The sequence below is a fragment of the Sinocyclocheilus anshuiensis genome, unplaced genomic scaffold (genome assembly GCF_001515605.1).
Source record: "Sinocyclocheilus anshuiensis isolate Anshui unplaced genomic scaffold, SAMN03320099.WGS_v1.1 scaffold213, whole genome shotgun sequence".
NCBI classification, from domain to species: Eukaryota; Metazoa; Chordata; class Actinopteri; order Cypriniformes; family Cyprinidae; genus Sinocyclocheilus; species Sinocyclocheilus anshuiensis.
The window spans coordinates 1,093,631-1,111,147 of record NW_015540860.1 but is presented as its reverse complement, the minus strand read 5'-3'; the positions used below and the strand labels follow the sequence as shown (position 1 = coordinate 1,111,147).

At 35.3% G+C, this 17,517-nt stretch overlaps 2 protein-coding genes across 2 annotated transcripts; both read left to right on the top strand.

Moving 5' to 3' along the window:
* The first annotated feature begins 898 nt into the window (after nt 1-898).
* On the top strand, nt 899-5,484 carry LOC107687994 (protein unc-119 homolog B-like). Its single transcript, XM_016485525.1, has 5 exons — nt 899-1,418; nt 1,777-1,890; nt 2,804-2,912; nt 3,285-3,457; nt 4,968-5,484. The coding sequence occupies exons 1-5, from the start codon at nt 1,193-1,195 to the stop codon at nt 5,078-5,080; spliced, it is 735 nt and encodes a 244-aa protein (XP_016341011.1). The 5' UTR covers nt 899-1,192; the 3' UTR covers nt 5,081-5,484.
* Nucleotides 5,485-11,326: 5,842 nt separating this feature from the next.
* LOC107687972 (RING finger protein PSH1-like) lies at nt 11,327-16,345 on the top strand. The gene is given in 10 exon segments (XM_016485489.1): nt 11,327-11,661; nt 11,841-11,942; nt 12,717-12,824; nt 12,918-13,019; nt 13,393-13,500; nt 13,661-13,729; nt 13,819-13,920; nt 14,257-14,773; nt 15,819-15,938; nt 15,940-16,345. Coding segments are annotated over 10 exon segments (1,608 nt in total). The 5' UTR covers nt 11,327-11,635; the 3' UTR covers nt 16,294-16,345.
* Nucleotides 16,346-17,517: the final 1,172 nt, after the last annotated feature.

Here is a 17,517-nt window from a genome sequence, read left to right as displayed (position 1 = left end):
GAAACGCGAGCTAAAGTCTTCTATCGCAGCGTGCAGCAGCTCTAGATGCGCCGATGTGAAGCGAAAGTCAAAGAGAGAAGACCCGGTACAGCTGAATCACTCACGCTGTTTTCATCTGATGGTTTGTGTGGATTTATTTACTCATCTAACCTACACGCTATATTGAATAAAGGTTTTGCAGTAATTTCCCTCATTTTAAAGTCGAAAGCTGCGGGAATGAGTAATGCGATGTATGCGCAATCCCGCAACGAAATTCAGGATCTGATTAAACATAACTCTATTATACAGAGAATTGTGAAATAGATTTTCATGACTTTTCAAAAAACTTTTTGAGTTTATTTATTTTTACAAAACTTTCTAGGCCTGGAAATTGCTGTTCAATGACTTTTCCAGGTGTTTTATGACCGTACGAAGCCTAATGTGATGATCAGGTGCGGTTATCTAAATCAGACAAAAATACAGGTGCGGGTGGATAATTTATTTGAAGCTGCGGATTCGGGTGACGTTTTAGCTCATCCGCGCATCACTATAGGGTAGAGCTAAATATATGTAGGCTATATTTATTAAACAGCCATACGGGCATCTAGTGGTTAAACCATGGCATTACATAGGAATATTATTTTTCTGGTCACCAAACGTCTCTAATTTGCCTCTTTGCACTGGAATTTAAAAACATTTTCTCTATTTTAATCCTAAATACTACGCTAATTGTAATATAAATAATAAGCATATTAGAAAAAAAAATTAATGCTGTCTCTTCATCACTCCCCAGAATAAAATGCGATTGTAAAACGTAGTCAGCGTAGTTATCAATACACAATACATGCACATGATGTGTTAATAATCACTAGAAATTGCTGCAAATATAGTGAAATTGCTGTCTGTCCTACTTAAACCCATTCAAACATATTGACAGCGCGGAGTTGTTTGGAACTATTGAGAGCTCCATGGACCACGTGACCGCGTGGCGGCGAGATCAAAGCGTGTCGTAACGCTCTTTCTCAACGGCTCTGGTAAACATGAATTGTGGTAACCATAGCAACTTTCGAGCGCGTTCAGCCAATCACGTCGCTATCCTGTCGGCGTAGGTTCTCCATAGTGACGCGCTACGCCATCTTGCATTCAGCGAGCGTCGAGCTCAACAGAAACGCAGTTCGCGCTCCGCCGCTACACCAAGTGAGATTTCGGAGAGATGAACAGTCAGAGCTCCCGCAACGAAACGGCAGCTGCCGCGGTTAACGGCTCGGATTCAACGGCAGCGGCTCCCCGAGACCGCAAACCCGGAGGCGGTGTTCTGAAAAGGCTGAAATCGCGACGAAATCAAGTGGACCGACGGCCTGTAACGGAGGAAGAGCTGCGGGCGCTGGGGAGAGACATCACTCCGGATGAAGTTCTGGGACTCCGCGCAGTCACTCGCGGTAGGAGCTCTGAGACGCCACTATGATACCTGCTTCATCTCACAACTTCTCAGATGCTCGCAATGTACACGTATTATGAGTTACAGCATCCATCGACTTCACGTGTTTGTTTACTTTATGCAGGCCCAATCCATGCAACACATTTTTAATGAGCTTCCCGAGAGCATTTTGTCTTCATGTCTGTTTTAAACATAGCAAACAAACAAAGCACGTTGGGTCATGCATCATGTTTAGCAGTCTGAGAGTATTGCTACATAGCTTCCTTATGTTTACTTTAATCCAGTCTCTTAATGAGATGTATAACTACCGTATACTATGTTCCTATTATTGAAGTACATGATACATTTTCCCTCCACAGACTATTTGTGTAAACCAGAGAACAACATCTACAACATTGACTTCACACGATTTAAGATCAGAGACCTGGAGACGGGGACTGTCCTTTTTGAGATTGCCAAACCGCCACAGTGTGGTACGTTTCCTTTCTTTGTCTTCAAGTTAAACTAATAAAGGATGTCACACAATGGTTCTTTTATGATGACTAACTTTATTTGCTTTTAGCATGTGAAATGCAAACTGAAAGACCACCCAGTCCAACAAAATCACTTAAATTCATGTAATGAAAATTCACCGGTCTGTTTTGTAAATGCATGTTATAGCATTTATATATATATATTATTGTGAGCGATTTATCCATGTATGTTTATTTTTTTTTCCATTTTAAGTACTGTACATACAAAAAAACTGTCTATTGTAATATACCTGCACATACAATTGTCAATTTATATATTGTTATTACTTATTTACTTGTTCTATTTTTTTAATTATTTTATTATCTGTGTTTTTGTTCTGTCACTGTCATTCTGTTGCACTGTGGAAGCTTCTGTCATGAAAACAAATTCCTCGTATGTGAAAACATACCTGGCAATAAAGTTCATTCTGATTCTGATTATTATTAGTTAGAATGTCAATCTTCTATGCTGATGTATGCTGAACTAATCCAATGATTTCATTACATCGCAACTGAATTAAAGATATTAGAGGCTTCTACTGTCATGGAACTTAATATATGAGGGAATTTTATCATGTCATATTCATGGAAATTTCTATAGTGAATATATATATAGCTGTGGTTTTGCTCTGCATGCAAGATTTGCCTTTCTGATCCTCTGAGCCATATTCAAATGTCTTATTTCTTGTTTTGTCTTTTAAAAATATTTTTAAAAAGTTTGAGTGTTTAGCTTTAGTTCTTTCGGTTTTAGTTATTGTAGTACTCAAAGTAAACAAAAATGAAAAATGTGGCATTTTTTCAGTTAATGTTTATTTTTTAATGGTTTTAGTTTCAGATAATAACCCTATATTCTCTCTCAAACTGTTGCATTCAGACCTTGATGAGGAGGATGAGGAAAACAGAGAGGTTGACACCAGTGCGGGGCGCTTTGTTCGTTACCAGTTCACACCTGCGTTCCTTAAGTTACGCACAGTCGGAGCCACGTAAGTTTCTCTTAACAAGCACCGCCATGTGCATTCTGCTGGGTAAACAAACCTTGGTGGGTCTGAAATTCAGTTGACCAGCTCTCATGTTTTGAAACAAAGGAGCTTGTGTCATCTGCTGCAGCACTTGAGCAATGTTATTAGCCAAATCCCACCGAAATCATGAATAAATCATGATTTGGCCTCAGTAGTTCCTTCAGTTTGGCTGTAAACATGAGCAGACTTCAGTCTGGGTAGTTGATTGTCATATTGTCTTTTTAATTTAGTATTATCAAACATCAAAAAGCTCTTGTTTAGTTACAGACCAACTGAACTGAATGTTTTTTTTGGTATGTAGAGTAACGTCTCTTTTCTCCGTTCACACTCTCTCAGGGTGGAGTTCACAGTTGGCGATCGACCTGTTACCAATTTCAGAATGATTGAGAGGCATTATTTTCAAGACCACCTCCTGAAGAGTTTCGACTTTGACTTTGGCTTCTGTATCCCGAACAGCCGGAACACGTGTGAACATATTTACGAGTTTCCTCAGCTCCCAGGAGACCTCAGTGAGTGTTATGGTTACTTTTTGAACTAACTAAATAGTCTTTTAATGATTATAACAGTTCTTTAAGCTATTAAATCAAACATGTTGCTTTATTTTTGTTTTACTTTTATTTTATTACATTTAGCAGGTAAATTTAACACTGTGCAAAAAAATTAAAAAAAAAAATATTTTTTTTTAACAGGTTTATTTTTGCTACCCCACTGATAGATATTTTTCTTCTTTTAAGTACAAACTCACTTAATATTTTTTTATAGATTTTTAAATTTACTGTATACTTCATTAATGAATATAAAATATATTTTTATTTTATTTTACCTTTATTTTTACCAGGAAAAGCACATTGAGATTAAAAATCTCTTTTACAAGAGCATACTGGCCAAGATTGTCAGCAACACAAAAAATCTATAAATATCTTTTAGCTATTAAACCAATCATTCTGTTTTTTTGCTTTTGCTTTATTTAAAATGATTTTCTTATTCAGTATTTTTATCTTGCTTTCCAGTACAAATATATCAAAATCATTCATTCCAATGGAAAAGTAAATTTTTCTTACCCTATTGACAAATATTTTTCTTGTTTCCAAGTAGAAACTCACTTCATTTTGACTTTTTTTTTTTTTAAACAAGACTTAATGTGGTTTAATATTTTAAATCATTTTGCTTCTCAAGTAAATATATTTATTGTATAAAAAAGACAAATGTACTGTGTAAGAAAATCATTGATTTTTGCAGTGTAATATGTAATATTACTGTATAATTAATACAACATGATTTATAATTGTAATGTATTATTTGTATTATTATAATTTATATTATTTTTAGTGCTGTCAAACGATTAATCGCGATTAATCACATCCAAAATATATTACGTGAGTGAAAGCATCTGATAACATGGTTGTTACTGAGTTAAAGCGAGTGTTAGGATGAGTAGTGCTGTCAAACGATTAATCACGATTAATCGCATCAAAAAATAAAAGTTTTTATTTACATAATATATGTATGTGTACTGTGTATATTTATTATGTATATATAAATAGACACACATACAGGATATATATTGAAAATATTTACATGTATATATTCATATAATTTATATTATATACAAATATATGTAATATATAAACGTAACATATTTTTCTTAAGTATATACATGCATGGGTGTGTATTTATATATACATAGTATATGTGTGTGTACTGTGTATATTTATTATGTAAACGAAAACCTTTATTTTGAAAGTATTTTTACTTTCACCTTGAATTAATACCAAACTTTTTTTCCCCCTCAAATGCTGAGAGAGGAAATTTGGCACAAAAGAGTAACCAATTGCCTTGCTAGTAACATATTGACCTAACTCTGTCTGACATCTCACTCGTCCTGTCAGGCTTGTATCAAATTTCAGACCTCACTCTCTTACCAGTGCTCAGATAGAGGAGAGCGTGTTATATGTCTGTGTTCATTTGTTAAAGTGCTGTGTAATGCTCTCTGCTGTGTCGTTTCTTTGTCTCCTGCAGTTCGATTGATGACTGAGCACCCGTATGAGACTAGATCAGACAGCTTCTACTTTGTGGACAACAAACTCATCATGCACAACAAAGCAGACTACGCTTACAACGGGGGCCAGTAGTGCCTCTTCAACAGGAAACCTGACGATTGTTTGTTGGAGTGACCGTGTGGTTTTGCGTGGAATGCAAATACAGGAACGCAACACACGGTGTTGTCCACCAGCATTACGATCTGGCTCCATCGACCCACCCAACTGGAAATGACCTTCCCTCAGTGAAGTTCCTGCATTCCACAGATTGCACGCGCTACTTGTGGGTTTGGCCAAAAAAGCGGAGCCTTTCTCCTCCGCCACACTTGACTAGCCGGAACTGAAGAATTGTCCTGTCATCCTGCTTTAGGGCGACTACAATATAGGAGTTTTGTTTTGTGACCTTTGCTGTCTTACTTCCTGCACCCACCACCTTTTGTCCTGTTCTGTGAGATTTTTAAAACTCTGGAGTTGTAACAAACTAAATCTTGAATGTCTAAATGGGGTATTTCTAAATGTGCTAAAATTAAGCAATCCTGCCATATATATATCTTTGGTTATTAAACAAAAAGAGGGATTTTGCACAGATTTGCAGTTGTTGTTGATTATTAAAGTGATAGAACAGATAAAGTGGTATAGTTTATCAGAGCCAATGCTATTGCAACACTTTCGGACATGTGAGCAGGGTTAGTATGTCGAGTTAAAGAGGATGTGATCTGTTTTTTTTTTTGTTTTTTTTAATGTGCGTGACCCTAAAACAGTTGATAACAGTGTTTTGTTTAACCACACTACCGTTCAAAAGTTTGGGTTCAGTAATATTTTTGGAAGAAGTCTTTTATGTTCACAAAGGCTGCGTTTATTTGAGCAGAAATACAGCAAAAACGGTAATATTGTTACATATTATTACAATTTAAAATAACTAAAATAAATAACGAATAATTTATTCCTGTGATGTCAAAGCTGAATTTTCATCATTGTTAAGCCCCGTTCACACCAAGAATGATAACTATAAAAATAACAATATTAGCGTCCACACCAGCGGACGATATCGTCTGTTTAGTCAAAGCACATGCTCTAGCTCGTGATAGCAGGATGGATTCTGATTGGGTGTCAATGTTTATATCATTCATCAACTGGAAAAAATCGTACTGAAAGTGATTTCAATGATATCGTTTCTCTGTGCCTTTATCATTATAGCTGTGGTGTGGACTCTGCTATTCTTTAATATTCAGAACGATTTTTACAACTACATCTTTATCGTTATCTTTATAGCTATCGTCCTTGGTGTGAACAGGCCTTTACTCCAGTCCTCAGTGTCACATGATCCTTTTGAAATAATTCTAATATGCTGATTTGCTGCTCAAGATACATTTATTATTATTATCAATGTTGAAAACAGTTGTGCTGCTTAATATTTTTGTGGAAACCATGATGCAGTGATGAATAGAAAGTTCACAAGAGCAGCATTTATTTGAAATAGAAAAAAATGTGTGACATAAATGTCTTTACTGTCACTTTTGACCAATTTAATGCACCCTTGCTGAATTAAATATTCATTTCTTATTAAAAATGCACTGACCCCAAAATTTTGAACCCTAAACTGACCCTATGTAGAGATCAAGATTGTGGTCGTTAATTAGTAATCGTATTCTCTTTAGTTCTTTTATTTTTGTCTGACTGTTTTATGTCAAGTGTTTACCTGACAAAAAATGAGTGGACTTTTTGAAGGTATGTAGTGTCGGTCCTTTAGGGAACTGGAACAGATATGGCCGTGCGCACTGTGGGGTTCACAGGGCATCTGTCTTTGTCATGTACGGCTTTCGATGTCAGACTCAGCTGTGCATACAGAAACCCTGTTTTCACTCATGTCACACACAGAGAGGGTTGGGATTCCCAACATGGTGTCCTTGTGCACCTTTCAAGCTGTTTAGCCTTTATCAGAGCTTTGATGTTTACCTTTGATCTAATTCAGCATGATGCTTAATAGCGGCTGGGAATTAGGCAAAGTGAGGGGTTGAGAAACAAAAATTGAAAAGACCTTTAGCGACCTCTAACTTCACATATTTAATCAATATTACCTTGATTTGATTAGCTTATGATCAAAGCAAATCATGTTGCAGTTGCTAAACACCCATTGTTATTCATTGAAAGTCGATCCTCAACTCTCAATCCATTCGCAAACAAGTCAGTTCTCAGCTGGACGGTGACTTGCTTATATTCTTAAGTGTCCTTAAGAAAGAAAAGGTGTAATATGAGACTAAAGGACCAATGTTTGTCTGTCTAATGCCTTACTTGTGCGGTTTACATAGGTCTGTGTACCATCTATGTGTTGACATGCTGTAATTTACCACACGGCTTTTGGTCTATGTAATTAGTTTTTACTACAAACTGCACACAAGATAAAATATTTGGTTTTATTCCTATTAATTTTCTTCCACAATTTATGATTAATCCCTTGCTGAGAGACGTAATTAAGGGTCTTTATATTCTTTTGTCACCACAAGGATGTGATCTGCTCATCTTTGGTGGTTTCTTATATATCATGGACACTAATGTGTGGATGTAGTCATAGCAGTTACTTTAGGAATGCTGCTCATGCTTTACATTTGCTGTGTAATATGTCAACTGGAATACATTTGTCTTTTTATTTAGCCATTTATTATGTCAGTTTTTCCATGTAATGAAGCCTGTATCAGGACTCTTACAATGAAAGATTTCATAACATGACATTCTTTAACACAGCATTCTGGAAAAATTAATTTGTTTGTACAATAGGTAAAGATAGGTGAATAGTGGGTACATTTAACCTCAAGGAAACATTTTCATTAATGGCAAGCGTGAGTGATACTGATGGCTTTTAGATTGTTTACATTAAATATTCATCTAAAGTACATTTTTGTGACTTTTTTAGCCGTTGAAGCTCAGTAACGTGTATATTCTACATGTACAATTAATGCTGTTACTGAATGATGTTATCCTGGTGATTTGAGATCTCTATGATGTTGCCAAGATCAAATGCAATTGAAGACAAAAAATAATCTTATCCAGCTAGACTAGCCACATCGTTGCCACATTGATTTAATCCATGTGACTAGTCTAGTCTTTAGTCTGTAATTTGGGTGAAAATGTCTGTTAAATTACATATCATGCTCAAAGGCCCACCCTCTTCAGAATTGTAGAAACATTGTATTATACTGTATAAAATAGGAATTCTGTTCATATGTGGCAGATGGATTTTGATCGGAGAAATAAAATACATTTTATAAAGGAAAACTGTTTAATTCTTTGCTTTTAAATTTAGAGTAAAATCCATTATTGTACCACAAGGTGGCAGCCAAATTGCTTGAGTCACAACCAGAGACGATGCGATAGACTGCAGCTATGGGATTACCTTTGTGCCAATTAAAATGAATGTAATTTTTCAAGAAACTTATGAAAATATAAATTGAAACTGAATAAAATGTCTTTGAAACTGAAAAAAAATTAAATGCAGGCAAAATCGTTTTCGTTTATGCTTCTGAAGTTTTCGTTTACGCTTCTGAAGTTTTCGTTTACGCTTCTGAAGTTTTCATTTACGCTTCTGAAGTTTTCGTTTATGCTTCTAAAGTTTTCGTTTACACTTCTGAAGTTTTCGTTCGCCATTCTGACACAAATCTCTCGTGGGGGCGGGGCTAGCAGCAGTGTGTTCTCATTGGCTACTGAGTTTTTGATTGACAGCTTCTTGACCTGGACGTGAAGGCGTCAGTGACAGTGTTGCCTTGCCAGTGTGGATGTGTTAGCGGCTTCCAATTTCATTTGAATGATATAAAAATATATATAAATATTTTATTATTATTATTTTATCAGTATTTATCTGCTACACTACATTGTTGAGATGATTTCTTAGGAATAGCACAGACGAATGATTTCATCATCATTATCATCAATCATCGTCGTTATCAGGATACTCGCGGTAAGTTGTCTTGATTTAGCCCAATCATTACAGGACCTGGTTATCTACATACAATTACAGTCTTCAATTAGATCATATTTGCTTCGATTAGTTCATATTTCCCCCAGCACATAATGTACAGTACTAAATGTACTGTATCTGACAATGACCGATGCCATTTTACAAGCGCGCTGTCAATCACTGCACTGTCAACTTTAGCAATGTAAAGCCTTTTTACCATGCTTTTTCTGTGTCCAGATTTGACTGTAATAATAATGCAAAAATGGTCAGTTCAGATTAATATTTTGGGGTATTTCAGGCAAATCCTAATACATGCAATTAATTATGACTGAAAATAGTTTCCAGTAACTAGGGTATACACAGTCATTAAGATTTTTAGGCAAATAATCCATCTCTGTGAGTCCTAAAGATGCTTTAAAAACCACACACCGCTACCGTGACAGTAATCCATCTGACCTTAATGGTTGAATCAGTATCTTTTGAAGTGAAACAGATAAGAACAACACTAATAATTTAAACTTTTGACTATTAACAATTACTTCCGATCAACTGTCATACGTGTATGGGTTACAATTCACTTGTGTTATGTGGATTCTCAGAGATGGATTATTTTCTTAAAAATCTTTGTGTTTATGTCAAGAAAGAAAAGTCATACACATCTGGCATGAAGGTGAGTAAATTAGAGAATTTTAATTTTTGGGGGTGGAATATTCCTGTAAAGACTGATATTGCACTCCATTACATAACATACACATTCACTGTTTTGTAACTTATACTGTAACAGGAACTGTTGAAAGGATCATTGCAGTTTAAAACATATTATGAATTGTGAACATATTCTGTATATTATGTTCTTGTGCATTTTGTGTAGTAATGTAAATTATGAGAATACTGTGCATTACATGTATACTATGCAGTGGATTCTGATCTTTCCTGTCACAACATAATTGCATCCAAGACTTTCACTTTGATACTTGTGTATGTGCTATAGTGACAATAAAGAATGTACATTTATTTGAACTAATTCATATTTTCATTTACAGTCATTAAAACTGGTTTATAAAAGTCACACTTGAAAGAGTTGATGATTGTTAAAATGTATTTCCAACTTTAAATGTTAGATGATAATGTTAACTAAATAAAATAACTAAAACTGCAGTTGTTAAACCCCTTCTGAAAAAGAGCAATCTTGATAACACCATATTGAGCAACTATAGACCAATATCAAATCTTCCTTTTATAGGAAAGATTATTGAAAAGGTAGTCTTTAATTTTTTCCTTGGAAAAAACGCTCGCAGTGCACGCCGATTGCCCCCTCGGAGGCATTGCGTACGTGCTCTTTGCCCAAACAAACAACGCATAGATCGTGTGTGTCATCAGATGTTAAACAACGTCAACACGGATGCACACATCCTTAAACGCTTTGCTAGTGCTCGCCATAATGAGATAAATAGAGATCGCTCTTACCACAGAAATGCACACTTCAAACAAAACAGTCAATGAAGACTGATGAGAATGATGTGTGCTCCCAGCGCCTATTTATACTATAGTCGCACCAGTAGTGACGTCATGGCTGTCGCCGGCCAACGAGTTGGTGTTTTTTCAATGTATGCTTCAGACACGGGTCACGACAAGGCATTCCCCATAGCGACCCCTAGAGGACGCAGTTCGAAGTTCCCATGAAAGGGAACTTCAGAAGCGTAAATGAAAACTTCAGAAACGTAAACGAAAACTTTAAGCGTAAATGAAAACTCTGGAAGCGTATTTGTAAGTACAGATCAGCTAATGAAAGAAGAGAACACCATTGCAAAACATGCAGTGTATTAAAAACGAAGTCAAAGATTTTGCTTGCAATTTTTTTTTTTTCAGTTTCAAAGACATTTTATTCAGTTTCAATTTATATTTTCATAAGTTTCTTGAAAAATTACATTCATTTTAATTGGCACAAAGGTAATCCCATAGGACAAGCGGTTTGGAGAAATGGATGGATCCATTAAGCCAATATACACAGCTTCATTTGGACAACACAGAGAAATAAACAGCTTAAACGTGTTTGCTGATCTTCCAAATTGGTCAGGCTGGCCTTTTATCAGATCAGTCTGAGCAGCAGGTTGGCCAGGGCTGAAACACCACTTTAAACGACCGTAGACCAGCAAACCAGCTTAGGCTGGTTTAGCAGTGCAGTTCATTGAAGTCATCTCGTTCATTACAGTCTGTGGAGATTTAGATTTTGACAGTTTGATATTGTTAATTTTAAACACGAAACAGCAGTCGAATATTATTCCATTGTATTTCTTTGAGGACGACGAATATGCAAATACTGTGAAAGGAAAGGTGGGGCGGACAGCTCAGCAAGACGCGCTTTTGCATGGTTTGACAGGAAGTAATGGAGGAGGAGTGAGAAACAAAATTGCAGGATTTAATAGAGCGTAGCTATGTTCTTTGTGTAGATATGCACTTTTTCTTTCAATTTTCTTTTACTTTTTTCAACCAAAAATATTTCATCATTTTAGGTTTTGTGACAACGAAAGCCAGTAAACTTTAGTTTCGATTTCTGCATTTAGAAACTAAGGTGCCATTTGTACTACACGGATGGGTTTGTGTTAAAATTTACAGCCATATAATTTTTTTTATGTTTGTGTGTTTCTCTGTCTATACTTACAGTGCTTATATTTTGTCTAAACGTATTAGACAATATGAGTCTGAAGGAAGAGCCTGAAAGGTGCAGTTTAAAAAGTCTTGCTTACCTATTTTATTGTTTTGAGGTGTCACCTACCTGAGTTCTGTATAACATTTGAAGCAAATTATGTATTAGACCTACGTTTAGTTGAAAATGGTTTCGTTAATATATGAAATGGTACTTATTTTAACAACTCATGATGTATCCATATTTATTTGCAGCGAATCCAAAAGAAAGAGATCAGAATCACCCGAGTTCACATCCACAATACATGAACACACAGACCTCAGCAAAGAAAGTGATCATGAACACAAAAATAAAAGGTACATCTTTATTTGTCTTTGTGTGTGCCTGCTCAGAATTATTTTGGGGACAAATTCGTACCTGGGTCCTGTACGTCATCTTACTAAATGTAATTATATTTGAAGTGACTAAAAACTTATTGCTGGTGAAGGATAGTGTCAAAGATTTAAAATTAATTTTTTGGGGGGGCTGCACTGTGATCCTCTAATAGAGTATTTTAATGTTGTGATTCTTGTTCTGTTTTGGTATATGAACTATTACACTGAATAACATTTAAGTGGGTGCCTTCTGTATAAATGTATGATAGTCATAATTTTTTTGCTCAGAAAAAAAAATACAATTAAATAGAACAAAATGTAAAGCTGAATTAATCATTGTTTTGAAGTGAGTCAGAAGTGAGCTAAATTTGATAAATTATTCTTTTGTGGACATCCTCATCAAGTATAAAAGAAAGAAATTAACATTTTGATGCAGAAAGTTTTCTGTTGGGTTATGATTGATGTGGGTTATTAACTCCACCTGTCAGTGGTTTTAATGTTGTGGCTGATCAGTGTATAATTAGCTGTATAAAAAAATCTAAGTATATAGAATCTCCCTATTTAGGTAAGTAAAGTTGTGTGTGTTTGTTGTATAAGATGTAAATGCTAACCCATATATATTTACTTTAGTGCATCAATTAGACAGCCATTTTAAAAACATCTCATGAACTCTATGAATTAGTTGGAATTTGATATATTTATTTATATTTACCACAATTGTAACCTTCAGTTTGAGATGACGTTGTGTCCTCACAGAACAAAGTCAGAGAGAGCGCATTCTCCTGCCCCCAGCTATAGGTCAGATTTTTCAATGGATCCACCAACTAACTTCAAAAGCGGAGAAACATTTGGTTTGGATTTAAGGTAAATGTCTATTTTTTCTCAGTAAATAATTAATTGTATATTTAATATTGCAACAAGCTCTTTTATTCTGTTATCACAAATGTTTATTTTAAGTGAATCCAAAAAATGGACATGTGAACTCCCAACAATGAAACAAGACCAGGTGGTAATAATCCACTTAAGCGAAGAACCAAGTGATGAACACAAAAATACAAGGTAATTATATTTTGTTCGGTGACAAATTTGGTTCCATTTCAGTTGCAACGTTGGGTGACCAAAATTCATTGTCAATTCAACGTCTAACGTCAATTTTAATTTGATGTCCAATATCGATGTTAGCTGTCGTTGATATGTGTTGTTTTTAGGTTGTGTAAACCAAAATCCAACGATATGTCCACATCAAATTGGCGTCAAATACTGACGTCAACCCAATTTTCATTCTCAACCAAAATGCAACATCTGTCCGACGTCATGTCCAACGTCAACCTGAAAAACTGTGCCAAAACTGTACTTAAAAAAGTACTGCAGAAATATGTATATTTATGTTTATCACAGTCGGTAGGTATTGTTTAACATTGTCTCTTCATAGAGTAAAGTCAGAAAGAGCAGCTTCTCCTGCACCCAGCTATATGTCTTTAAGAACAGATTTGTCAATTGATCCACCAACCAACTTCAAAGATTTTCTTTTGGATACAAGGTGCATTTCACAAATTTTACTTATATTTTTGTTTTATTTTGTTTAATTTTATTCAAATATAAACATATTTTAACCCAATTTTGTAAGACAATAGCTTCGTTAATGAATTAATATGTGGTAAGACAGTGTTGAAAATGAATAAACATGTTTGTTTTTTCAGTATTAAAAAAGAAAGAGAAACAATAACCGTTTCAACAAACAACCAAATGGACAACACATTCATGACAAGGTAACAAAATATGTCATATTTTAATCTAAAACATTGGCAGAAGTCATTAAGATAGCATTCTCTTTTCTTTTCTGTTTGAAACTTTCCAGATCAGAGAGAGCCCCTTCTCCTACACTGTCTCTATGGTCAGATTGGTCAGTTGGACCATCAGCTAACTGGAAAACTGAAGAACCTTTCCTTTCCACTTCAAGGTGAAGTTATTCCACATTTACTCTTTATGTATCATTAAGAAATGTCATGCTTGGAATGCTCAACAAAAAATACACAATAAAATTTTTTACATTTAGATAAAGTAAGTGTAAATGGGTAGTTTAAAAATACTAATCTTATTAAGTTAAGGTTTGTTTTATGGAAAATCACATGCAAAAATAGATCAAGTAAAAAAAAAAAAAAAAATCAAAGGCCATAATATCACATTATGTATATGTACATGTATTATGACTATTTTGACAGTTTGTTATTGTAAAAGTGCCAAAACCATAAAGATGTTGGTTTTCAGGTTATAACTTTGATTTTGTGACTTCTAGCCTTCATCACTTTAGATGTCCACTATGCAAATCAATGTTAAAGGATCCAGTGTCCATCTCGTGTGGACACAATTACTGCAGAGGATGCATTAATGAATTCTGGGACAATTGTGCTGGAGATTATGTCTGTCCACAGTGTGGTAATCCATCAGAAACCCGTCCGGTGCTGAACACAAACGCAGCTCTAGATGAGGTGGTTAAAAGCCTGCAGCAAGCAAGCTTCAGTCCAGCACTTCCACCACAATCCTATGCTGGACCGGAAGATGTGGCCTGTGATTTCTGCACTGAGGAGAGATTGAAAGCTGTGAAGTGTTGTTCAACCTGTGTCGTGTCCCTCTGTGAGACTCACGTCAAGCCACATTACACAATAGCAGCACTACAGAAACACACACTGTCAGACGTGACTGGAGACATGAAGACGAGACCCTCAGAGCAGCACCAGAACACAGATAACAGCTTCAGCAGCACTGTCAGTGGACAACAGGATCAGACAGATAAAACTCAAGACGTTATAGAGGTTTGATGTTACATTACAATTATGTGGTATACTAAAGCAGGCATCATCAGTAGGGCTCTGCCAATTATATTTTAATATCAAACTAATTTGTGTAAAATTAATATTTAAAAACATTTTAAGCATCATAACAAAATATAATACTTTCAAAAAACATTATGTAACAACATGTAATGTCAATCTGCTCTGTCTCTAATAGTTCACCCAAAAATGAAAATTTACTCACTCTCAAGCCATCCAAGATGTACATAAGTTTGTTTCTTCATCAGAAGAGAATTGGAGAATTTTAGCATTATATAATTTGCTCACCAATGGATCATCTGCAGTGAATGGGTGCCGTCAGAATGAGAGTCCAAACAGCTGATAAAAACATCACAATAATCCACAAGTAACCCACACAACTCCAGTCCATCAGTTAATGTGTTGTGAAGTGAAAAGCTGCATGTTTGTAAACAAATTAATCACTGAGACATTTTAACTTTAAACTTCTGGCTAAAAATAATTTTGCTTTCTTCAGTAAAAAATGTCATCTAGTCTGAATCAGGAGATAAATATGTACTGATCAAACAATGTTTACAAGCACAAACAGTCCAAAATAGTTCTAAACAAATATGTGGGTGGAGTTTGAAGTGAGAGCACAACAGGGAATGGACTTTTTCACTGAAGGAAGCAATATTATGGATTCATGGACCAGAAGTGATGGTTTAAAGTTAAAACAACGTAATTATGGATTTGTTTATTACAAAGACACAGCTTTTCACTTCACAAGATGTTAACTGATGGACTGGAATCATGTGGATTACTTGTGGATTATTGTGCTGTTTTTATCAGCTATTTGGACTCTCATTATGACGGCACCCATTCACTGCAGAGGATCAATTGGTGAGCAAGTGATAATGTTACATTTCTCCAAATCTGCTCCGATGAAGAAACAAACTGACCTTGTTGTTTGACTTAAACTAATTCTCACCTACACACTTTTTTTTTTTTTTTACAAAATGTTTTCTGAATTTCATACACTGTATAAAATGCATTGTCCTTTTTGTAGGAGGAAGTCAGTATTTCAGAATCTGCGTTAAGTGTCTGCACATCAGAGATGGAAGCTAATAAAGACACTGATGTTAGAAGTCTTGCCCTCTTGTGCTCTAAACTACAGCAAGATGTTGCAGGGCTTAAAAAAAAGCCTCTGCAATTTAAAGGAGAAAAATACAAAGAAAGAAAGATATTTTGATGAGGATGAAGAGTATTATGGAGAGGAAAATGAAGAAGAAGATGATGATGATGATCATCATGATTATGATGATGAATATTCTGATGCAGAAAACGATGAGGAAGAGGAGGGGGATGAAGATTCTTTTAATGATGCAGAAGGGTACACAGATGAGGAGGAGGAGAAGGAAGATAGTGACGACGATGAGGAAGACAACATAGACGATTATAATGAAGACTATGATGATGTGGACTACAAATACTCTGAAGACTGTGATGATGAGGAAGATAGTTCTGAGGATGAGGATTATTAAGTGTCAATTAACTATTACGATTGTTATACACTCTCTGTGCATTTTCATAGTTGCTAAGACACATTTTATTCTCAAATTAATGATGTATTGCTGGATAGTTTAATATGTCCTATTTTTGTACTAACACGGTATAATCTGCAATAAAATCTTTCAACTAATTTTAAAATGGAGTGATTTAAAATTGAACAGATTTAAGAAAGTGCGGTATTAACGTATTTCAGACAAAGTTTTAAGATCTGCACGTTGGGAAAAAATCTCTAATTAATCTGTTAATAATAAACAGTTTCTATTATGGTGGAAATCAGAAAAAAAATATTAAGGTCAGAGAGGTGTAAAGTATTTGAGTAATTCTACTACTATACAGAAGTATTATTTTGGAGAATCTGTTCTTCACTCGAGTTGTGTTAAAACCAAATACTTGTAGCCTACTTTTACTTAATTACGTTTACAAGAAAACAATAATACTATATACTCAACCCTGTTGAAAAAACCAGCATGCTGGTTAGGTATGTTTTGATGCTGGTTTAAGCTGGTCCTTTGCTGGTTTATGCTGGTCCTTTGCTGGTTTAAACTGGTCCTTGGCTGGTTTAAGCTGGTCCTTTGGCTGGTTTATGCTGGTCCTTTTGCTGGTTTATGCCAGCATCTGGTTAAACCAGCCAAAGGACCAGCTTAAACCAGCAAAGGACCAGCTTAAACCAGCATCAAAACATACCTAACCAGCATATGCTGGTTTTTTCAACAGGTGCAAACACGTATATGTCATCTTTTGATGACATTGGTTTAAAAATACAAATACTATCTTTTTTACTCTAATGTGACTAACAAACCAATCAGTAATACATGAGTTTAGCTTTAATTTTATTTACATTAGAATCTTATTTAAATACAATTTACTTTCACTCAAGTGTTTTTGGGAATAGGTACTTAGACTTTTAATGTAATAAACTTTTTTTTTACATTGTATCTGTAATTTAGGTACAATTTCTCAGTACACGGTAAGTCAATTGATTATGTATCTTCCTCTTCTACAAATAATGTTTTGGCTCCATTACAGCATGGGCGGTAAAACGTCTCAGGTTACTTATGTAACCATGGTTCCCTGAGTAGGGAACGAGACACTGCGTACTCTAGGGGTCGCTATGGGGAATGCCTCGTCGCCTCGTCGAAGTTCCCATGAAAGGGAACACCTATAACCAAAGAGTATAGAAGACCAAGAGGCGAAAC